The sequence below is a fragment of the Borostomias antarcticus genome (assembly GCF_949987555.1).
Source record: "Borostomias antarcticus genome assembly, chromosome: 3".
In the NCBI taxonomy this organism is placed as follows: Eukaryota; Metazoa; Chordata; class Actinopteri; order Stomiiformes; family Stomiidae; genus Borostomias; species Borostomias antarcticus.
The window spans coordinates 4,832,569-4,856,368 of record NC_140236.1 but is presented as its reverse complement, the minus strand read 5'-3'; the positions used below and the strand labels follow the sequence as shown (position 1 = coordinate 4,856,368).

Genomic DNA, 23,800 nt, shown 5'->3' with positions numbered 1-23,800 from the left:
AAATAGCCTTAAAAGAAAGCTAAAAACGTATCTCTTCACTTTAGCTTTTAACTAGCTCCTCTTGCACTTGCGTGCAACTGCACTTTATTTAATGTACATTTCTTCAGTACAATACTGTATTAAATTGTAGCCTAACTGTGATCTAGTGCAACTGTATAGAATGACAGATAGTGGATGATTGCTGAACAGATGCAGTCTGATAAATATTCACTGAATATGTTCCTAAACACATACATTAGTGAAAGGACATTTACATTAAATTACAGTCATTTAGCAGACGCTTTTATCCAAAGCGACTAATAATAATCGCATTTAATGTAGGAAAAGCCAATGTACAGAACTCACAAGTGCATCTCCTTTCTAAAACGAGAATAATCTAGTGCTGAAGGCAAAGAGCAAGAATAGCAATCTAAAATACAATAGGTGCTTAATAGGGTGGATTGTTGTAGTACTTCTTGAAGAGATGAGTTTTGAGCCTGCGACTCTGCTGTCCTGACGTCAGTGGGCAGTTCATTCCACCACTGCGGGGCCAGGACAGAGAAGAGCCATGTCCGTGTCGATCGAGTGCAGGGGCCTCGCAGTGACGGGGCAACCAGTCGCCCCGAGGTAGCAGAGTGTAGCGGTCGGGAGGGGGTGTAGGGTCTGACCATGGCCTGGAGGTAGGAGGGGGCTGTTCCTTTCATTGCCCTGTAGGCTAGTGCCAGAGTTTTAAACTGGATGCGAGCCGCTACCGGGAGCCAGTGTAGAGAACGGAGAAGGGAAGTTGTGTGGGACAACTTGGGGTAGTTGAACACCAGGCGAGCAGCAGATTTCTGGACAAGTTCCAGGGTGTTAATAGCTGAGGCTGGGGCCCCAGCAAGGAAGGCACCCAGGGCCTTGATGAGCACCTGCGCCGTTTCATCAGTGAGGAAAGGCCGAATCCTCCTGATGTTGTAGAGCATGAATCTGCAGGAGCGTGTGACGGATGTGATATGCACGGAGAGAGATAGTTGGTCTTCCAGGGTCACACCCAGAGTCCTTGCAGGCCGAGTCGGCGTCACCACTGTGTCTTCAATGGTGATGGCCAGGTCCCGGTGTGGGCAGCCCTTCCCCGGGAGGAACAGCAGCTCAGTCTTGTCCAGATTGAGCTTGAGGTGATGTGTTGTCATCCACTCCGAGATGTCAGTCAAGCACCCAGCTATGCCTGTCTCCACTTGTGTATCAGAAGGGGGAAATGACAGGACCAGTTCGGTGTCATCGGCATAGCAGTGATAGGAGAAGCCATGTGAGCGAATGACAGAGCCCAGAGATGTAGTGTAGAGGGAAAACAGGAGAGGACCTAGGACAGACCCTTGTGGAACCCCCGTAGTCAGACTACACTGTTCCGACATCGACGTCTCCATATCACCTGGTAGGAGCAGCCCGTCAGGTAGGATGCAAACAGGGAGCGTGCAGAGCCCGCGACGCCTTTCTCCTCGAGGGTGGAGAGGAGGATCTGGTGGTCTACCGTATCAAATGCTGCTGACAGGTCTAGGACTATCAGGACAGAAGAGAGAGAGTTCGCTCTCGGGCATGTAGTGACTCCGTCACTGCAAGGAGGGCGATCTCTGTCGAGTGGCCAGCCTTGAACCCGGACTGGTGGGGGGTTGAAGATAGTTGGTTAAAGATAGCACGTTCAAGTGTTTTAGATAGAAAGCATAGAAGGGAAACCGGTCTGTAGCTTTGACATCAGAGGGGTCGAGAGATGGTTTCTTCAGGAGGGGGGTGACTCTGGCAGTCTCGAAAGTGGAGGGAAAGCATCCTGATACAAGAGATGCGTTGATGAGTTGGGTTAGGAAGGGAAGGAGTTCAGGGGCAACAGACTGAAGGAGAGTGGAGGGAACAGGGTCTAGGGAGCACGTGGTGGGGGGGCTAGATGTTACAAGGTGAGGTGGGGGGGGGAGGTTGGTGCACAGACCGTGCAGAGCAGCTCTCGCTACATGGTAAATGGTAAATGGACTTCATTTCTATAGCGCTTTTATCCAAAGCGCTTTACAATGGCCTCTCGTTCACCCATTCACAGACACATACACACACCAATAGTGGCAGCTGCCATGCAAGGAGGCATGACATACTGTAGGTCTGTGAGCGAATAGAAACGAAACATTCCCTGAAAAGGCTCATGGTGTACGACACCAATTTGAGTATTGTCGGCCGACCCCTAGTTGGTTCGCTGTGCACTTGTTTACCATTAAAGAACATTAAATGTGCATTAAAAAGTAAATCTAGATACTCTGTTTCAGGGCTCTACCAGTTCATACGACCACATCACAAGAAGAGATTTGATGAGAAGTGTTTGGAGCTGACTGGGCAGGGCTGCGGATACAAGCCTGACCACTCACTCTCCAAGGAGGAGAAGGAAGCGCTGATGCAGCAGAGTGGTATGCTATTCTTCATTCTGTTTCCTAAATTATTTGGCTTATATTAAGATCTGTTTTTATTGCAGAAGGCATAATTTATTTTCATAGCCGACATGACAGAAGCCCAGATGATGTCCTACAATGTCGAAGAAAAAATCAGTAGGGTAGTATTCTTACAAGTTGAAAACCACGTATGGATCGGAGTCCAATCCCGATACTGGATCGGATCGGTCCCATCTCTAAATAAAATATAACGAATAACCGGTGGCTAACCGAGGTAGGGCGGCCAGCTGGGGATCGCAAGGTCCCTGGTTTAGTAAGTAAGTAAGTAAAAGTTTATTTGTATAGCACCCCTCTCAGCACGAATGCATAGAGTGCTTCACATAAGGTGCAGGTAAAATGAAAAGTGCATAGAAACACTTTCGTGTTTCGCCAGTTCGCCAGGCTGACATAGGTGCTTGTCTCAACACAGCCATCCCGGCCGATTCGAAGGAATGACACTCCTTGGCTGTGCAGATTTCCTGGGGTATACTGTAGAACCCTGCTCCCGTTCACACATGCACCCATACAGTTCTCTAGAACTTACTAAGGAACTGCATGTCTGAATGAAATGCAAGGTGTGGTCCAGAAACACAAACCAAACCCTAAAAATAGCATCATAATCAACCCCTCAGTGTCTTGCCCAAGGACACTTCCAACACATGGAAAGGAGGAGCCGGTATTCGAACTACTGATCCTAAGATCATTGGACGACCCATTCTACCTTCTGAGCCACAGCCACCCCCTAGAAACCACCATTCATGACCATACATGGCTCTCTCTCTTCTACACTACTTGTGTAATAACTAGGGGTGCCAATTTAACACGTTAATACCATTAATTAATCATGCAAAAATGTTAACGACAATATATTGACTTCTAAAGCCACCTTTTGTAATGTCTATTCAATGCTTTACTTGTAACGCGATACACATCCTACTTTACTGTGCTTTTTATGTCAGAACATCAACGGAAACCAGTGAACCATTCGGTGAATTTCCTGTCCTTGAAAACAAGAGTTTATAAGAGTTATCAAGTGTTTTTTCTGCGATTTTCTATATGCACCTAGAGGTCCACTGTGTACGTTAGCGGCAACGTCATATCTCGAGAGTGCAAAGTTTGTCGAAATGTTGATATGGGCCATTGTATATGATTGTAAATAGCCTCATAACATGGCTTATAATGCTAAATACTGAACCCGTCCTTTAAGGTAAAGTGTTACCAAAATGGGTGACGCTGACAGAATTTCTATATGAATTTTGAGTGAAAATTTTGAGAAATGGAGCACACACTACAATCAAGGACCTGGAAATAAACACCTCCTGTGTAGGCGGAACCTTGACTTCCTGACAGGCAGACCTCAGGTGGTGAGAGTGGGCAGCCACACCTCACCTTCCCTCACCCTCAACACGGGAGCGCCCCAGGGCTGTGTCTTGTCCCCACTGCTGTACTCCCTGTACACACGACTGCGTAGCCACCTCTGATTCCGACTCCATCGTCAAGTTCGTTGATGATACAGCTGTGGTAGGCCTGATCTCCAGTAACGATGAGGAGTGGACTATGGGAGGAAGCAGGGGCGGACCTACAGCCCTCTAAACATCAATGGGACCCTAGTGAAGAGAGTGGACAACATCAAGTATCTTGGTGTCATCAAGGACCTATGGACATAAAACATGGACACTGGTGAGGAAGTCATGGCAGAGGCTGTTCCACCTCAGAGGTCTGAGGAAATTCAGTGTCACCCTAGATAGGCGTTTCTATACATGCACACAGTTGAGGGCATCCTGGCTAGGTTGATCACTGCCTGGTATGGGAGCAGCACCACGCTCGACCGTCAGACCCTGCAGAGAGTGGTAGACTCAGCAGAACGTACCACAGGGGGACACTCCCACAACGCCAGGACATCTACACCAGGCACTGCAGGACCAAGGCCAGGAGAATCTTGAAGGATCCCAGCCACCTGCTTAACACACTCTTCTCTCTACTGAGGTGTCCTGCGTACACAAGGCCAACTCAGAGAGGCTCGGGAAGGAGCTTCTACCCTCAGACCATCTGGATCAGGAATGAGGACACTGTCAAGACTTGCTCATTGCTTGCTGTGAACAGGATGTCACCCCCTAACCTGACGCGCCAGATGGTTTGTTCCACAGAACCATCTGGGAGCTCTTCCTCAGAAACTGTTTGGAAAAGGGTTGCACAAAAAATACAGGCAGGTGATTGGGTGAACCATCTCTTTATCAATCACTGTCTCTCCTGGGTAAATCAAACCCTTACCAAAGCCAGTCGGGAGTAGTTTCAAAAATTAATGTTTAGCATATCACTGGCAACATCGACCCCCAGAACCAACTAAAGGCTTCAAAATTCATAAAACCCATCTTCAATTATGTGTTTTAACATTTAGAACAAAACATATATCTATTCTAGGAGCCTCTGTTGAACACCTTATTTTTAGCATTTTTTGCGAATCTTGTTCATTTTTCCCATAGGCATTTTGGAAGAATGAAAGGGCGGCAATGCTAACTTTTAAGCCAACAAACATCAGACCTCACCGCCCTATAATAAAAATAACCTGAGTTTGCATATTTGTTTCACAGCCATTCCTCAAAAGCCTTCAGGGTCCACGTCCTCAGTCTCCAGCTCCAACTTGCACCTCAACAAGGGAGGCCCTCATCTTGGAGACCAGGAAAAACATTTTCAGACAGGTACTGACAAGTGTTTTTGGCTGGATCAAGGCTTTTTCCTGTTAATTTGTCTTCTCCTGTCCCAAATACAGTAGATGTACTTCTGAGATTACATTACTGGAACACAATTGAAATGCAATAAATCAATTGATGCCTATTTAAAATGAACTGAAGCTAGTTGTGTGCATTTATAAACCATATCGTTATATATTTCCCCCAGTTGGTTCTCAAGGAGTAGACCAAGCACCAGCCCAGTCCTCGCAGAAGAGTCAAATATATTCCAGCTTCATCTCGGATGTGAAAAAAGCAATTGGAGTTGACAAATCCAACCAGCTGTTCCTAGCCGTCCAGGCCTACAAAAAGACAGACAACTATGAAGACCTGGTTGCCACAGCAGTGAGCATGTTAACTGAGAAAAATGAAGACTTCAGTCTCCTTGTTAGTAAGTTCTGAGAGCAACTGCGCAATTTGCTGTGGATCCCAAAAATAACTCAAATACAATTCTTGGAAAACATTTTTCCTATTTAAAGATTCATAGTGTATTTTCCGATTTTAGTAATGACAATCTTGTGATATAGGTAACAGTGATAATCTTATGTTTAATTTGTCTATTTTTGTATTCCCAGCCTTTGGGCTGTTCATCAGACCTCACCACAAGAAGCAGTACAAAGAGATGCTGGACGCTTTGATAGGCGACTCGGTCACTGCCTTGACCACTCCCACTGGGACCTCAGAACAGCCGTTACAAGGTGAAAAAACTGCAACCATGCATTCTTATTTATAGTTTTATAGCTATGTTTTAAGTTACAGTAACAACAGAACAGTATCTCGGAAAGTTCTGCAATTGTAAAGGAAAGAGAAATGTTGAAACATTGATATAATATAGTACTATACTATACATGAGAGATTGGGCTGGTATACAGTAGTAGCCCTCTTTTTGTAATTTACCCTGTATTATTTGTTTGTTAATTAGTTGACTTTGATAGAGGAATAGACAAAGCCATAGGCAATAATCACAATTTTCTATAAATCTTCTCTTTTAGACTCAAGTGTCTCTACGCCTGGGAAAACACAAAGCAAGATCAGCTCTTTCTTTCCCAACAGCCAGCGAAAATAACTAGTACAATGAGACTTTATTCAGATGTTAGTTAGGAGATGAAACAGATGAAATGAAACCTGATTTTATATTTGTTTTGTACATAGGCTACACATCAGTGTATGAGGTGGATATACCATATCCAATATTTGTTTCCTATTGTTAGGCTATATATGTTGTTTTTCTTATTAAAAGGATCTATTGTGTCATTGTGTTCATTATTTACATTATTACATTGTTCTTATGTTTTTGGTCTAGCCTATAATAGGATGTATGGATGTAGCCTGTTATAACCAGGTCGAAAGCAATTGGGTTGCCTTTATGTAAGTACATGATTAGTCAGTCTGTATTCATTATGCTGTAAAATAAACAAATGACGCGCGAGGTGTGAATAAAGAATTTGGACTACAGAGGAGGGGACTATAGTCACGGCATGAGTCATTTCATTCATATAAATGATGGCGTGGCGCGCTTGGCATCATTCGCCAACCAGTTACGAAAATGTATACGGTAAGTGAAAGTTTATTTTTTTGTAGCCTATCTTTTTTTTTTTAATTTTAAACAAACGGCAAAAGAGAGACATTGTAGGCTATATATTCAGAATTTGCGTTTAGTGTGTTAAAACTGACAATGTTTTTGTTCCACATACAGCTGTTGAAATATCTTCTCCCGCTTTTGGCAATCGTGTCCTACTGTGACGCCTCCCTACGGCTCATCAAACCGACTTATACACGGACAAATGACGTGACCGGGGAATCACTGGTTTGTGAGCAGTGCGCACCTGGATCACACTTGATCCGACATTGTACGAAAGACAGGAGGACCGAGTGCGGACCTTGTCCGAGCAGACACTTCACCGAAATTTGGAACTACGTTGACAAGTGTCTTTACTGCAGTGTGTATTGCAATGGGAATCAATATGAAAAGGTGCAGTGCACCAGCCGGACTAATAGAGAGTGCGCTTGTAAAAATGGATTTTACATGCGACATGAGTCATGTTATAGGCATAGCAAGTGTCCACTTGGTGAAGGAGTAGTTGCAAACGGTGAGGCTTTACTTTTAAACGTATTTAGGCTACTTATTATTTGAACTTATTCTTCAGCTGTTTTGTAATTCCATGGCTGGATCTGTCCAGTAGTCTGTGCATGTTGTAGACTAATCTGATTAACTTTACAGGAACAGCCGATACAGATGTGATGTGTGCACCATGCCCAGACGGTCACTTCTCATCCGAGTCCTCCGGCACGCAAACGTGTCAGCCGTTCTCTGTGTGTGCAGCTGGTATTACCACTATACCTGGCGAAGACAGACATGATGTTTACTGCTCAAAATGCAAGAAGGGCAGAACAACACCTGAAGGTGTGACTATTCAAATCCACTACTAATGCCAGTCATTATTGATGCTATACTGAGGTTCAATTATGTGAATTAACATCGTTTTTTTCCCCTCAGATCAAGAGGAATGCGATAATGATCTGGTGGTCTTTATTGGAAAGCAGACCCTGTCTATGACGGACAGAAAACTGAAAAGACTCCAGATGGTGCTTAAGAGGGAAGCAAAGTCTCGCCATGAAGATCTGTCCATCCTAGAACTTCTTGAAAGAATCAAGAGCCGCCATAGTCAATCATTTGTCAAGGTGATTCGAGATATTCTGGATAGGGTTGGACTGCCTCATCTAGAACGTAAAGTAAATAAATATTTTTCTTGACCAATTTGGCATGGATTACATTGGTATATAGCCTACTTGATTCAGTTATAAAAAGTACTTTTTCCAAATGGAAATATTCAACATTATGACTCCATTGTTGTCTCTGCTCCATTGTTGTCTTTTTAAAGCTTTCAGAGAAAATGTAGCTTATTTTCTACTCCAAATGTTTATGAACTTATTTTCATGTCATTCTTATTTTCTGTATTAGAGAATATTTAGGCTACAGTTTGAATGTGATCTTTATCTCTGTGAGACCTCGTTCATGACAAATAAACATCCTTGAATTACAATCACAAGTAGGCTATCCTTGCATGCGTCACCCACATACAGCACATTCTTGATTTCTTGTTGTGAAAGTAGTAGACTTCCCACGTGACGTGAAATTCCACAACGTTTCCACTCAAGACACTTAACTAGATGACTACTGTATAAACACTGCCATATGAGTAACATTCCATGACTGTCATTTGTATAACATCTGATGTTCAGATGAGACACTTATTAGACGACTACTGTTTGTAAACACTGCCATATGAGTCACATTTCATGACTCACATGAGACGACCTTGGACAAAGCACATGTTGAGTGCCTCTGTTGTGCAAACCTCTAGCTACTAGGGGTGTAACAATACACTAATCTCACGATACGATACATGATATTGGGTTGACGATAACAATACAATACGATACACTAAGGGCAGGTGTGGAGCGTTGCAGTAGCGCTGCTGTTCACACCAATAGTGCATTTCTCCACATTTCTACTCCACTACACTGTGAATTTAGAGCTTAACTGTTGTAATATCATGGAGAGGCCTAGAGACAAAAGACGTGTTTGTTACCAGCGTTGTGTAGCCAGCGTTCACTGATATACAATAAACATATCACAATATTGTTTTCACCTTGATGATACGTATTGTGACGTTTCTGTATCGCGATATATTGTGGCCTGATATATTGTTACACCCCTACTAGCTGCTAACCTGTAATCCTAGTTTCCTAGATAGGTAGATGACTTGTTGAAAATGTCATTTGTATTCAATCAGGCGGTTTGTGAGTGCTGAAATAGGTCTATTTGATACCTTTATAAAGACCATAATATAGGCTAGTACTGCAGTTTATCAATGGTTGTCAGACAATATCTAACTCTTCACTTTATTTATTTTTCGTTATACTGTATTAATCTCCAAAGTGGGGATTGTGTTCTGTTCTTCTATCTCATACTTGTTTATGTAGTACTACTACTACTACCACCAAAGGAACCCAGGCACCTGTAACAGCAGGCATATAGGCTTCTTCAGACCCAGACAGATGTGTGCAGAGTATATTGCGTCACAGTCGGTGGATTCTGTGGAACATTTGAGGTTAACGTACATATCATTCTGCTCTGGGACCTGTCCCCCACCCCTCGTACCTCATGCCGGTATTCTGGAACAACAACATGTTTTTATTTCACACAAATATGTGGAGCCTATTAGTCACAGGTTAGATAAACAGTTCCTGGAAACCCCGGTTATTTGTAGTACTTAGTGCTTATAGGTCACAATACCACATCCAGGGTTTTTGTCATAGTGACATTGCAAATTACTGAAGTAATTTAAGGTATATCCGTGTGACCAAAGTTTGAAAGAGATTTTTTGATGCCTGTGTTTTTTCAAGACCACATAGTTGGTCAAGCTTGTGTTGGTGCTAATAAAGCTGTTCGGTCAACACATTTCTTTTTCATTTCATATTTTTTCACATTTACATATGAGTACAAAAACATAAAGTGGTGGAGCTAGGTTGACACCTCGTCAAGTCAAGTAGCCTATCCTTTGGTCTGTTGCTATGCTGGGAATACTACAGTAGGTTCCAGCTGACCAGATACTGTAGGCCATGTGTGCAATTCAACATGTTCAATAGGAGGGAATTAGTGGCATAGAGACAAGTTCATTTCATTGTATTTTATAGCCTAATACACATGACAATAAAAGCCTTGAACTTGAACAACAAAGTTGAAAAAACATCCAACATTCGATGATTATTTCACAGTATTTTCTATAAAGACATGTTTTCTCATCAGGCCTAGTCTGTATTTCAATGCTGAATGCTGGGTCATGTCTCATGAGTGGTACAGGTGAAACCATGGCCTGGACGTCCCATACCTAAATGAACGTGAAGATATGGCTCCATCTAGTGGCTATAAAGAGTAATCCATCACATTGAGAAAGTCAGAATAATGCTTCCGGGTCAGAGGGAAGCCATCACATTACCCATGACAGTAGCCTTCCATTAACTAGCGCTTCCCCGTTCTCTTTTTTTAGCCTTTAGTCGTGATTTAAAGCAGCCTTCAGGGGTTCAGTCTACGTAATATAATATTGTCGAACGGATTGAAGGACACAGTAAGTATAAAGATGACAAAGTAACAGATAGCTCGTTAGCTAGCTAGCTGTAGCTCACCCAAGGAATGGACCTTTTAGGCAATGGCTAGCTAGTAGTGTGTGAACTTTTAACACCAGCAGTTTGTGTTAGCACTAGCTAACTAGCTAGCCAAGAATTAGTAATGTAACTAAGTGCTAACTAGCTGGGCTGCTGAGGTTTGTCTAAGGTAGGCTCGCGAGCTACCTCACCCAGCTTGTTGTTGATTTATAACAACAACAACAACAACTGAGCATTAGCTGTAACTTGCTGCATGTTCTTATGAATGGGAAAATCTTCATCCATATGCATTTCCTGCTCCACCTGCAGACTCCTGCTAGATGTTGACCGGTCCCAACCCAACTGCCGCTGCAGCCCAGCATGGATGAAGGAACCCTGGAGGCGGCCATCTCGGCCTACAGAGCCCAGCTGCAGCAGGTCGAGACTGCCCTGTCGGCTGGCCTCGACCCCTCCCACCAGTCAGACCTCCTCCAACTGAAAGAGGATCTCACTCAGCTGATAGAGCTCACCGAAGCAAGCTTAGTGTCAGTCAAGAAGAGCCAGCTCTTAGCTTCTCTTGAGGAGGGAAATGGATTCCAGTTTCAAACCGCAGATGCAGCGTCGACGAATGGCAGCTGGGACAGTGAGTTTGCTGCCTTCTACACCGAGGTGGCGGAGGCTCCTGGAAGCAGCTCAGGTCACGTTATGAGAGAGAAAGGAAGAGAGAGGGAGGGCGAATATGAGGATGATGATGATGATGATAATGTTGAGGAGGAAGAGGAAGACACACTCAGCGGCACTAAAGTGCGAGCACCCTACCGCACCTCTTGGGGGGTGCTGGAGTACCACAATGCAATGGTGGTGGGCACAGAGAGTCCAGACGGGGACGAGCCCCAGGTGCGGGTTCTGTACGTCCATCCCACTCAGAAGTCCATGAAGCCCTGTCCCTTCTTCCTGGAGGACAAGTGTCGTTTCCTGGACGACTGCAGGTAGGCTATCTCTCCGCCCCTTTCACTGAAGTGTACACGTCTGCCCCCCCTCACCCCAACAGAGGTATAGGGTCCGTGTTTGTACGTTTGGCTAGACACTTATCTGTGTGCTGTTACAGATTCTCCCATGGTGAAGTAGTGCGGGTGTCGGAGTTGAGAGAGTTCCTGGAGGCTGACCTCAGTAACCTTCAAGAGGGGTCGTCCTGCTTGGCCCTGCATGAAGATGGCATCTGGTACCCAGCTAGAATAACAGGTTGGCCACGATCACATGTAGCAGAACTGCTGTTTTATCCAAATGTATTTTACTTGCCCGCTACAAGATGTAGGCCTATGGCATATTTTAGATTGATCACTGCATTGAAAGGCAGAGTGTGTACTGTGTAGGGCTGGGTTTAAAAAATTGATTCATCGATTCTGAATCAAATGATTCAGAATCGATTCATGAATCCCCAAATCGATCTTTTATTTAATGAATGAATGCATAAATTAAGGTATGAATAGTTCATACATTCATTCAATGATTCATTCATTCATTCTTGGAAATCAGTATCGATACCCAGCCGTAGTATTGATTTGTTGCATAACTTGGCAGTCATGTAATTAAGGTTACAGCTAAAAAAAAAAAGGTTATAGTAACTGAATCGATATTGAATCGAATCGTGATAATCGATTCTGAACCTTGTGAATCGGAATCGAATCGATTCTTGAAATTCGACTCGATACCCAGCCCTAGTACTGTGTAGAGCAGGGTTTCCCAACCTGGGGTCTGGGCCCCCCTTAGGGGTGCGCCAACAATTGCAGGGGGGGCGCCAGGCCTCAAACAAATTCCATCAGGTGTAAGTGGGGGGCTCTGGGGAAGAAAGGTTGGGAACCCCTGGTGTAGAGATTCAGGTTCCAGTGAGCTTTGGTGATGGATTGTTTAATTAACCAAAGATTGATTGAAATGTTGTCTTCTAGATATCGACAATGGTTACTACACAGTCAAGTTCAACTCGCTCCTTCTCAAAGACGCCGTGCTGGAGGCCGACGGGATCATCCCACCAATGAGAGATGACGATTCGCTCTCTTCTGACTCATCTGAGGATGATGATGGGGAGACAGCCTTTGCAAGAGGTTGGTAACTGGCTGTCTTTGTAATGGAAAGGGCACTAGCATCTGTTTTCTGCTCTCGAAACAACACAGCTAACATACACAAACCTCATCTGTCACCCCGCAGTTTTGGATTGTACCCAAGAGGACGACAAGACCCCGTCAAGCAGTTCCACCTTTGGCGGCTGGGAGGCACACACGAGAGGCATTGGCTCCAAGCTCATGATTAAAATGGGATATGAATATGGGAAAGGTATTAATATTTATAGGTTTTTACTTTTAAAACATGGATTCATTTGAATATAATGTAGACTTCAGAGATGTCAAGTAGGCCGCTGATGGAAAAAACAAACATCCTAATGTATCTGCAATAATAAGCAGTGAATTTCTTATTGACACTCGCCAGTCAAACAATAAAAAAATCATTAGCACATTATTAATGCATGTACTAATTCCTTCCCTATATCCGATATATCATGTCTGTCTTTGTTCCTCCAGGTTTGGGTCGAACCTTAGAGGGCAGAGTAGAGCCAGTTCAGGCAGTGGTCCTGTCCAAAGGCAAGTCCCTGGACCAGTGTGGAGAGCTCACCCAGCGAAGGACCCAGAGCAAGACCTCTGAGGACGGTCCACATGTGGGCCGCAAAAAGAGAAGGAAAAGGGCCCGAGCAGCCCCCTCTGGGGGGCGCCGCAACGTCTTCGACTTCCTCAACCGCAAGCTGGGTGGTGGGGGGTCTAATCCTGCGGAGGCTGGCGCCGGTGGCCCCCCGCCACCATCGCGGGGGTCCGGGGCGGACGTGTACAGGGGAGGGAAGAGCACAAAGAGGAGCCTTAACGTGAGGTCGTTCCAGGCCTCGGAGAGAGTGACCCAGACGGAGAGGGAGATCCAGAGGCTGACCGAGTCTCTCAGCAGACGCACTGGAAGGTGAGGAAAGCGCCGCTGCCATTTTAAAAACCTCACCAGATCTGAAATGACTGTTTTTATTTACATTTTATTCAACCTTTATTTAAGTGTGGGTTGTCCCATTGAGAAAAAGATCTCTTTTGCAAGTGATCCGTGTGTATTGTAAAAAGACTGTAGGGTACAAATACACAATTATAAATACAAAATATGTGGGTACAAATACACAATTATAAATACAAAATATGTTAAATACAAATAAATATGAAAACAATTGAATATGAAGTACAGTTGCTGCATGCTTAATGAAAGCAATTGCAAACATGAAAAATAGTGTCCAACTTAAGAGTTCTAGAGTTTGTTCCATAGGGACGGTGTAGAGTAACTAACAGCAAACCTTCCTAGTTCTGAACTGACCAAAGGGACCTGGAGAGTTAACCTGAGTTCTAGCGTGATGAGTGGTGTGTCTAATAGTTATTAAGGAGGATAGGTATGGGGGAAGCTTCTGCCACAGGGCCTTGTACATAAAACAATATTTTTATACAAGCAATTGACCTACGTGACCTGAGAGCACGTACAGTGTGCAGTGATGTTTACTACAATTATTGCCATTTTCAGTACAGTGGTTGCTGCATTCATATAGATCATTTCTCCATAATCACGAACTGGCATAAAAATGGACTGGACAGTTTTTTTTTGCTGCTCATTCAGAGGCATGATTCACTTCAATACAAGCCCGTTTTTACTCTCAACTTTGACCAGCACATCTACATGCTTTTTGTCAACAATTACATTCCTATGTGATTTGGAGAATACCATTATATTTGCTAATTCTAATGCAACTGCTCTCTACACCTCTTAAGAATCTCTCCATCTTTTCTCCTGTCGATTGCTACTTTCCAATTCTGTAACACTGCAAGCCTTCCCGTCTGCAGCTGTACGTCTGTAGTTCCCTCACCACGGTCCTCTGCCACTGTCCCCAGGGATACAGCCATGGTGAGCCACCTGGAGGAGAAGTTGTGTGCAGCTCGCAGACTCCTGGCCCAGCAGAAGGCTCAGGAGATCTCCATTCAGAGAGAGAACAAAAAGGCCGACACTCACAAGAAAATGACAGAGTTTTAACCCCCCCCCCCCCCCCGCCAAGTAGTCCAAAAAATTGGAACGCACAGAGTCACAGTGTCCTTGCTGAGTGGAAGGAGTCAAGATGATGATGTTGATATGTTTATAAGGAGTGGCTAACTAGTAGTGGCTACATGCATGTATGTATATTCTTTATAAAATTATACTGAAGTGCTGAATATGTGGAAAGGGAAAGGGACAGCTAGCTCCTTAGTCACTCTGACAGATCTGGACCTTTTGTTTTGCCTTGTTTTCCCAGTTTCCACCTGATCTTTTACATTTGTAAATACTAGTTAGTAGAGGATTATTCTTTTTATTCCTTTATTTTGAAAGTTTTCTTTTGTCAATGTCAAAAGACTACACTGTACACTACTTTGTAAATATAAACTTTGTGTACAACAAACGAAAGTTCTTTGTCCACTTTAGTGCTTTAATATTTTATGTTTTGTCATCAACTTTATTAAACTTTGATAGACTGTAATCATTATGGCCAGAGGCTGTTTTGATGTGCCTCTCGACCACTTTCAATATGGCCGACTTTGAGATAGAAACTACAGGAGTTCACAGACCTTTTTTGAGTTTTGATGGGCTTCTCGACCACCTTCAATATAGCCCACTTGAGATTGAAACTCATACATACTCAGATACATAGATAGATGCTTACTTTAATAATCCCTGTGGGGGAAATTTGGGGCTTCAGCAGTAGAAAAGTACAGAAGACTAAAGGATATACATAGAGAATATAAATACTCTACTGATCCAGACAGATGTTTTTATCTCACTCCTGCTCTTTCAAACACATTATTAAGTAGAGGTTCTGGATAAGGTAACTGCTTGCTTATAGGGAATTTTGGGGCAGATGATTTTGCGACCCTAAACAGTGTTCCTTCGTAGGGGCATTCGTTGTGCGGGGTCATAGACGGATAAAGTAACTGTGAGCCTGTGTGTTTTTAACATTAATGGGTTCCTATGGGATATATGTGGTTTTGCCGTGCTTGCGCTCTGACCCTTTTGCTGAGGGCCATTCCACTTTACCCTGCAGCGCAGAGAAATGGTGACGCAGATCACAGTATGTTTTGTGTGTATGCCCATCTATCTGGCCTCATTGGGCCCTGTATACAACGTCATGCATTTGGTGTGACTGGCCTATTAGGAGGTGTTCCTTCCTTCCTGAATGGACATCACCTCTGCCAGGCTTATGTGATTAAGGATCTGTGATTGGGGAATTGATTGGGAGGCCACCTTGACAGTGGTTTTACATAGGGATTCCAAATAACCTTTCAACTAACCACACAACTGCTAGGCTACATACTAATTCACATATTCTACCACAGAGCCTCAGATTATGGAGGCCAAGGGTATCCTTATAACATTTCATCTGCCTTGTACTTTTGTAAATCTGCTATTTCTAATTAATTCATGGACATTGACATAGTCAGTGTTTAGATATTTATTAGCATGAACTTTTCCCTCCCCAGAAAGATTCTGATCCAATCTTTAGAAATGCATTGCCACCTATTCTATTAACCTTAAGACATATGGCATTACAATATTTTCTTGGCTAATTAAATGATGAATTGGGATCAGTTAGTAAGAGCATCAGTATCAACACCTAATGGCTTCACAATCTCTGAAAGGAATCTGAACCGTTTGAATGGATGAAAGATTTGCTTCTCTACATAAAGGTCATTTATGCACTGGATCACCAACAGCATTAATATCATTCATTCATGGGCCAATGGCTATTTGAAAATGTAGAAACAGAATTGGTTTATTTAATTGCTCAAAGGTAATAAAAACATTGGTATCACATAGCTATTACAATACTGTATGAAAGCTAGAATGTTGGTATTTAACCAACAGAATTAGCCTACTGTACCTCACATCTAACAAAGTTACCCACAGCTATCAAGTGTAAATTGATGATAAAAGGATTCACAAATCCACATACGAAAAATGAATAAAATGATTAACTTTAAAAGGTCAATTTTTTCCACATAGATTAATTTAATAACCTGACATTTACTTGTAATTATTAAGCTAATTTAGTTCCATGGCCTTTTGTGCACCATGATATTACAGATGGCGCAAAGCAGGGCAGGGAAGATTGATAATGGTGTTTTTGAAGACTTTGCCTTTATATGCATTTATTCATGCCATTATATGACTTTGTTACAGGCTTTGTCTGGATCTTATCTGGTAATTGAAATGAACTTTTCTTTTACAAAGAAAATTGTATTATGTAGACATCCAATTTCATATCCATTGTGTTGCCACTGTAAACTGAAAGAACCAAGTAAGGTTTAATTTCTGTTTGGATATGAATATTTTAATATAGTTGAGCTAAACATATACCCCAGAGTATGGTAATCTCATCTTTTTTGGAGTGTAAAATGTAAGGCACACAAAGTTAACTTTGCTTTGTAATCACACAAAAAACTTTTGCTGCATAAAATGAAATCTTGGGACTGCAAGTAGCATATTTAACTTTGTGCTGCATTTCCATATTGCGCTTAATTGCTATTTTCTCTAGTCTGACTTTTTCTCTACACAGATCAATGATTGGTACTGCTGAGGCAGTAGAAATACAATAGATGTGGATAAGGTCAGGATTGAGGTCACCTGTCTGGGCATTCAGGTATAACATTACAGACTTTCACTGAGGTTAAAAAGCAGTGTGAATGAGGCTGGCACAGCGAAAACCATCAAGAACTTCCGAGTAACACAGGAGTATCAGTATTTCACAGAGAGATGACGGTGCAAACAATTTTTGTAACTTTAAAACAGACGATCTCAGAACACAAGTTTGTTATGAAATCACTTGGGCAGGTTGTAAATAACATACTTGATTTAATAATTTAATATGATCGGTGACATGATAAATATGATAAATCAAATGCAAAAATGACAAAGGAAACAGACTGATGAAAAGTAAACATTTGTATATTTCATCTCATCAATATTACCTCGGACCTCCGAGCTGTCTTTAATTTAAATTAAAGTTTATACTACTACTACATATACTGTACCAGATGCACTCAATGATCTTGTGTTTGATTAGTGTTATCGTTGATGCTTTTTACCAACAGATCACATATGAGAGACTATGAAAAGACTATAAGAAACCAAAATGTATTTTTAATAAAGCCAGTATTACATTACAGATATTGCCAAATAAATGAACATGTTTTTAAAAAAAAATCAAGATTATGCGTGTGTACTCAATGTATGTTTGTGTGGTTGTTTTTGTGCGTGTTTTTGAGCTGGACTACAGAGCTCAATGTGGACATGGAACAGTGAGGAAAGATGTTTATTTTCACTGCTGGCCTTTTGGCCTCATAAAGAATTCATATTCCCAGTGGAATCAGTCAAAGATATTTCACTCCATTTCTCCTTGAATTTGATAAGGGGCCAATCAGGCGTTTGCAAAGACTCACATGTTCAGTATAAAGAGAGAACAATTAAAAGCCAATTACTGTTTTTAAACATTAGTTAATCAATTCATATACTCAAAAGTAAGCTTGCAATACAACTCAGAATCTCTTGTTGTTCACCCCTCTTTCACCTGAAGTCCGTTCTAGATCATTCCTGCCAGCCATGGGGGAAGGAACAGTCCCACAGTTCCCAGTATGCACACCAGTACAAACATCCATAGGAAGATCCTGTCAATGACCATGGCCACATACTTCCAGTCTTCCTTCACCTGGTGGGGAACAAAGGACATGAGGGGGTGATTTCAAATCTCAACCGCTCTACGTACGCCTACATTTTACAGGCTGTCAATTTCTGCCCTTGATTGATTTCTTACGAATGGTGGATTTTTTTGGGGTGGGGATTACAAGGAAGTTATCTCATAAATGTCAGTCATTCTTGGCTCATGAAAAATTCAAGGGCAAAATTGTTCAGCCATAATAGTTTCAAACATAGTTTTGCTCTGGCAAGCGTGAATGGCAGGGAGTTGGTGTTGTATTGGAATTCCCCTCATTATTTTCAACCACCACCAGTCCTATAGAAATCCCCATTGTGTCCAGAATCCAATTATATTCTCCTCAGGTCCTTTTGAAGATACAAACCAATCTCAAATTAATTATTAATCAAGGTTTGTGATTAAATATTTTACCATCCACATAATTGCTATTTGCCGCCCATTCTTTTCTTACTGAAAAAGACAATGGTATGGTTGCAATTCAAAACAATAAGGAAAAACTTTGTATTATTTTAGCCCGCTTTATCAAAAAACAATTGTTTTTAGACTTTTTGGAGTGTGAGAAAGGTGAAGAGTAGCAGGCTAGAGTGGTTGTTATGCCTCGTCTGTGAAGCTGTGACAGATTTTAATAAATAGTGTAAGCAGCTGAAAATGCTGTAATTGTCCCCTCTGTGTCGGGTAGAGACAGGGCAGAATGAAACCAGGGGTCAGCGGAGGGACACCTGCAAAGGCTCACATTGTCAAATTGGAACCAGCCATCCATGTAATATGAATGAATGGATTTAAAGTCCAGTCTCATTTTATCAGAATACCTCAGAGCTTTACCTTCTATACACTGTCTTAAGTTCATTTTAGTCACATTTTCAGTGCAATTTCAGAATTTCTCTGGGGTCTTAATTCATTAGGATACAATTGAACAATCATATAATGTTACCTTCACCTACAGTACGTAAACCCTTAAAATAGACTGATTATCTAGCTAGGCTACTGTAGAGGGGGTCGCATGCTTTCAAATACTAGGGGGTTGATGAAGTGGACTGGACAGAATTTCAATCGATATCTTGTCATTTGGCGGCCGTGATCCCCCTAGCAGTGACCCGTAAGCCCTCCCTAAGTAAGAACTCACAGAAAAGTCGGCGTCTTCTGCCCTGAGGTGGTCGGCGATGTACTGAACCCCCTCTATGGCTCGTCTCATGGCTGGGGACACTCTGGGAACCGTGGCGTCCTGTGTCCCATAGCCATTGGTGGCTTCGGCGGAGGAGGCTCTCGCTAGGTGGTCCACGAGGACCTGCCTCTTTGGCCTGGACGCCATCGCCGCCCCCCAGCCCCTCCCGCCCGCGTTGGCTCCGCCCACGTCTTCGCGCAGGCAGCAGCACTGGAAGCTGCTAGAGCGACAGCGGTGTCCAGTTCTTTGCGGGAGCTCCCTCTGGTGGTCGACCATGTGCTCGGCACTGAGGGAGCGCCCGCCGGGGGCCAGAGTCCGCGGCTCCTCCCTGGGGAGGGTGCGGAGGGGGCCCAGCGCCAGGGAAGGGGGCGAGGTCGAGGACGACGGGCCGGAGGCGGGGGGAGAGGCGGAGGAAGGGGAGGGGGCGTGGCACAGCTGGAGGAGCTCCTCCGGGAGAATGGAGTACTGGCTGGAAGGAGACTGACAGAAGACCTGGGGCTTCAGCGAGTGCTCTTCCAAAGGCAAGCCCAAAGGGGGAGAGGGGGCGGGGGAGTAGGCGAGGACGTGAGGGCTGTCTGAGGGAGTGGCCGGAAGCGTGTGACCCAGCTGCCCCATTTGCCCCAGCTCCTCCCCCAGGCCGGCCCAGAAAGCCCGCGAGTGAGCCGTGGCCGTCACCCCGACGGGCTTGTGCAGCATCTCGATCAGCTTCCTGCAGTTCTGCTTGGCGGTCGCCGGGGGGCGCTTCATGAACAGGACGCGGGGCACCACGTCCAGGAAGACCCTCCTCACCCAATGGGGCATGCCGTGCGTGCGCGGCGACCGGTGGTGCACGTTGAGCACGAACACCGTGATGATGATGGAGAGCGTGACGAAGATCATGGTGAAGAGGAGGTATTCGCCGATGAGCGGGATGACCAGCGAGGTGGACGGGATGATCTCGGTGATGAGGAGGAGGAAGACGGTGAGGGAGAGGAGGACGGAGATGCACAGGGTGATCTTCTCGCCGCATTGGGAGGGGAGATAGAAGACCAGCACGGTCAGGCAGGAGATGAGCAGGCAGGGGATGATGAGGTTGATGGTGTAGAACAACGGAAGCCTCCGGATGATGAAGTAGTAGGTGATGTCCGGGTAGATCTCGGTGCAGCACTCGTACTTCTTGGTGTTGTACTTGCCCACGGCGTTGATGATGACCCACTCGCCGCTCTCCCAGTAGTCCATCTGGTCCACGTCGCTGGCCATGCTGATCAGGTCGATCTTGGCCCGGTCGTAGGTCCACGAGCCGAACTTCATCTTGCAGTTCTGCTGGTCGAAGGGGAAGAAGGTGACGTCGATCGAGCAGGAGGACTTGTAGATGGCCGGGGGCATCCACTTGATCCTCCCGTCGTAGAACAGGTGGGCTTTGGTCAGGTGGGTCACCGCAAAGTCGCCGTCCGCACTGCAGGACAAGGGGTTACAGGTTATAGAGCGCCTAAGAGGAAGCAGGAAGAGCCGTCCCATGGGACCTTAATTTGGAAAAATATGTACGGTAGTCAATGGCGATAAACAAATAATTTCTTGATCCCGCTTGAATTGATGATGTTTGCCAATTTAAAACATAATTTTGCAAGTCAAAAAAGTAGCAGTTTGTCGTAACAGTTATTCCAGGATGAGTTTAAAATTATTAAATCACTATTAGTCTGGCCATGTTGAGAGCTGCAGGAATGCAAAAAGAGAGTTAGTCAGAGCTGCTACTGTATTACAGGAAGATCTGAATTGTGACATTGTGCTTTTAAGACGTGCACCACAGTAAAACATTCACTCAAACGTGTTGTACTGGTATTCATGGCTACTTGGCTATAACCAAATTGATGTTCTATTAAATACTTCTTTAGAAATTTCTATAGAAGGGCAACCAATTTCTGATACATGTACATATTTCCCCTGGGTTGGTGGAATTCAATTCCCCTTTGTACTAATACCTGCTGTCAAATATTAATTTAACTAAAACACACACATAATTGACTGAGCCCTGAACTCATTGTGTTCTACTTAAGCAATTGACCACTCGAGGCAGTGGGTTACAGGGGATTTTACCACAGCTACGGGGGTTTTAGGCCCTCCGCTATCGCGTCAGGCCTAACAACGCCCAGTAGCTGTGGTAAAATCCCTTGTAACCCACTGCCTCAAGTGGTCAATTGCTTTCTACAACATAATTATTGTTGTTGGTAAGAAAGGTGCTTATATTTGTGGCCCCTAAAATTAAGTCACCAAATGAGCGGCCTAGTTATTATGTCATCAACTCCTGTTTTCTAATTAGCTCTCTATACCGTAAAGTGTTAAGAGATAAGAGGGGTCCAACTGTAGGCGTCAGTCAAAGTGATCCATGCTCACCATGACCCCTTGAAACACATCCAATTACATTTCATCCTCTTTATTCCCTGACTAATGTATTGCCTTGTACCATGTTGTAAGTTTCGTTTCTGACCAGACCCATTAAGGTTGACCTCGTCCACATTTATCTTGTCTAAATTACATTATGACATTGGCTTGAGACAAAGTATTGGCACCAATGTTTTTTTAAAAGAAGCCTAACAATATCTCTTTAATTGGGACATTTATTTCAGTTCTATGAAGCTTGGGAATCCTACAATGCCCAAATCATCCTAATAAAGTAGTCCTACAGTACAATCATTTCATACATATTTCCATCCATATTGTTATAGTTAGTAGGGAAGGAACTCCTTACTCAGCAGTCCTTACTTGTTGTAAAGCACTATGTCCGGTCTCCAGATGATCTCTGAAGGGATACGGATGGACGTGACGTTCTCGTACTCCTCCGGCTTCCAGCGAAGCTTGTAATCATTCCACTCCTGCGAGAAAGAGGCCAGGGGCTCAGGGGACACATCGCTTCCCAACGCCGGTCATTTATCACACTGCCTACACACACTACCACAACGTATGCTTAAGAGCATGGCAATTACACACCGAGTCAGGAGGATATCAACCCATGGACCGCTGGGTCCGTACGCACCTGTTTCACCCAGACGTTCGTAGTCATCATCTGGTTCTTCTCATCCTATTCTCACAGAAAGGGACTACGTCAAATTATCACAATAAATCCAAAAGCATTTAAAGCAAAAAACATGATACTGTCATTGTATTTACAGCCTCCTCTTCCTTCCGCTGAATAATTCAACTATGGAGAAGTGGTAACTGTATGAATAAGTAATAAATATATGTCTACCACTTCTCAACCTATTAGTAGGGTGCCCTATGCCTGTTCAGAATCCAGGATGCAGGTTCCCGTATCTACAGTGTGCAGCTGTCACTGCTCACAGGTTGCTTGCAATCTCAGAGCCATTATTGCCCAGCCCTGTCCTGCCGAACCACCCTGAGGAGCCTCAGAGCCCAGCAGGCTGCTAGTTCTACCCAGAGTCCACTCCTTTTCCAGACAGCAGCCAAGGGAGTGGAGAGAGAGCCTTTTAATTGTGTGTCAACCTTGTGATGGAAGTCCCCAAGAGGATTCAGAGCAAACAAGTTTCATCTAAAGCGTGGAGTTAATGAGAAAAAAGCTGAGAACACAGTTGTTTTCGATAAACATACTGTTATAGATGTATAGAAGTCCCAGAGCGTGACAAATTTAGACACTTCCTTTTCAGCGTAATACATGGCTCTTGAAGTTGTCCCAGAGAGACAAGCTGACTAAGCATTGATATAACATGTTTAATTAGGCAGAACATAGTGGATGGCTGGCAAAAAATTTCACAGAAAAACATGCTAAATTGTCTGACCACATCAATGAGCTGAGCGATGGAGAGGCCGAAGTGGACCAGGACCACGTCCGACGTGTTGGCTACAGGTCTGGACAGCTTGTTGTAGTGGGCAAACAGGTTCTGGAGCAGCCTCTCCTCTGCATGAGCCTTAAGGGGCTTTGGGCCACCCAATGGACAGACTGGAGGGAGAACAGAATATAACTGAGTATGGAGACAACAGCGACACTCTGAATTGGCCTAAACAGTAACTGTACATGTAACCTCTCTACAATTGGAACAATTACAACAGAATTTGAACAGCGACGACCGTACGATGTCCGCGACTATCTCGACAATCGATGAATCAACCTCATTCCTATGTTCCTCAGCACCCCCAAGCGTGCAGTGTCGCTATGAAGTTGTTTGGATCAGCGGATCAGCGGTAGACTAGGCCTAGTTCTTCTTCGACAGCTATGCTGAGTTTTGCATGCCTGCTGAGTTGCATGTGTAACAATGAGGCTAGAGTAGGCTAGGCTACAGCCGTCGTCGAGTATAGAAACTCACTCCGCTTGTAGGCCTATAAATACCGCCCGGCTGCGTCATCGTATAGCCAGCTTTTCGGTGGCGTAGGCTACGTAGCAGGATAGAGCTCAGAAAAACATCACTTTGAATTTTGAGTCAAAAAATGAACTCAATCCTATTATAAAACGTGGAGAAGGTGAAATGGGTGTGCAGACTTTCCGGCTTGACTGTAGGCCTATACATCTTATCCACATTGCAGCTCTATGAATCAATACCAAACCAAT

At 43.9% G+C, this 23,800-nt stretch overlaps 4 protein-coding genes across 4 annotated transcripts in view; 3 read left to right on the top strand and 1 right to left on the bottom strand.

The window, feature by feature from the left end:
- The window catches only part of rtel1 (regulator of telomere elongation helicase 1), a gene marked incomplete at its 5' end in the record, with an annotated part of 28,558 nt that extends 22,283 nt beyond the window's left edge, over positions 1-6,275 (top strand). Inside the window, 5 exons of the mRNA XM_084436433.1 lie at positions 2,262-2,399; positions 5,012-5,119; positions 5,319-5,540; positions 5,725-5,847; positions 6,142-6,275. Coding sequence (XP_084292559.1) covers positions 2,262-2,399; positions 5,012-5,119; positions 5,319-5,540; positions 5,725-5,847; positions 6,142-6,215 — 665 coding nt within the window. The 3' untranslated portion in view covers positions 6,216-6,275. The remainder of the gene's footprint in view (positions 1-2,261; positions 2,400-5,011; positions 5,120-5,318; positions 5,541-5,724; positions 5,848-6,141) is intronic.
- Positions 6,276-6,695: 420 nt separating this feature from the next.
- Positions 6,696-8,122, top strand: LOC311329991 (tumor necrosis factor receptor superfamily member 6B-like; the record flags this gene model as incomplete). Its single annotated transcript, XM_084461941.1, has 4 exons — positions 6,696-6,704; positions 6,846-7,239; positions 7,371-7,553; positions 7,647-8,122. The coding sequence occupies 4 exons, from the start codon at positions 6,696-6,698 to the stop codon at positions 7,901-7,903; spliced, it is 843 nt and encodes a 280-aa protein (XP_084318067.1). The 3' UTR covers positions 7,904-8,122.
- A 2,029-nt stretch (positions 8,123-10,151) lies between these two features.
- Positions 10,152-14,604, top strand: zgpat (zinc finger, CCCH-type with G patch domain). Its single transcript, XM_084435791.1, has 7 exons — positions 10,152-10,281; positions 10,628-11,286; positions 11,406-11,539; positions 12,244-12,399; positions 12,503-12,628; positions 12,874-13,297; positions 14,257-14,604. The coding sequence occupies exons 2-7, from the start codon at positions 10,679-10,681 to the stop codon at positions 14,393-14,395; spliced, it is 1,587 nt and encodes a 528-aa protein (XP_084291917.1). The 5' UTR covers positions 10,152-10,281; positions 10,628-10,678; the 3' UTR covers positions 14,396-14,604.
- Positions 14,605-17,969: 3,365 nt separating this feature from the next.
- On the bottom strand, positions 17,970-23,159 carry chrna4b (cholinergic receptor, nicotinic, alpha 4b; the record flags this gene model as incomplete). Its single annotated transcript, XM_084461985.1, has 5 exons — positions 23,034-23,159; positions 22,274-22,318; positions 22,003-22,112; positions 19,225-20,698; positions 17,970-18,095 (listed from the first exon to the last, which is right to left on the bottom strand). The coding sequence occupies exons 2-5, from the start codon at positions 22,301-22,303 to the stop codon at positions 17,970-17,972; spliced, it is 1,740 nt and encodes a 579-aa protein (XP_084318111.1). The 5' UTR covers positions 22,304-22,318; positions 23,034-23,159.
- Between the last annotated feature and the right edge of the window lie 641 nt (positions 23,160-23,800).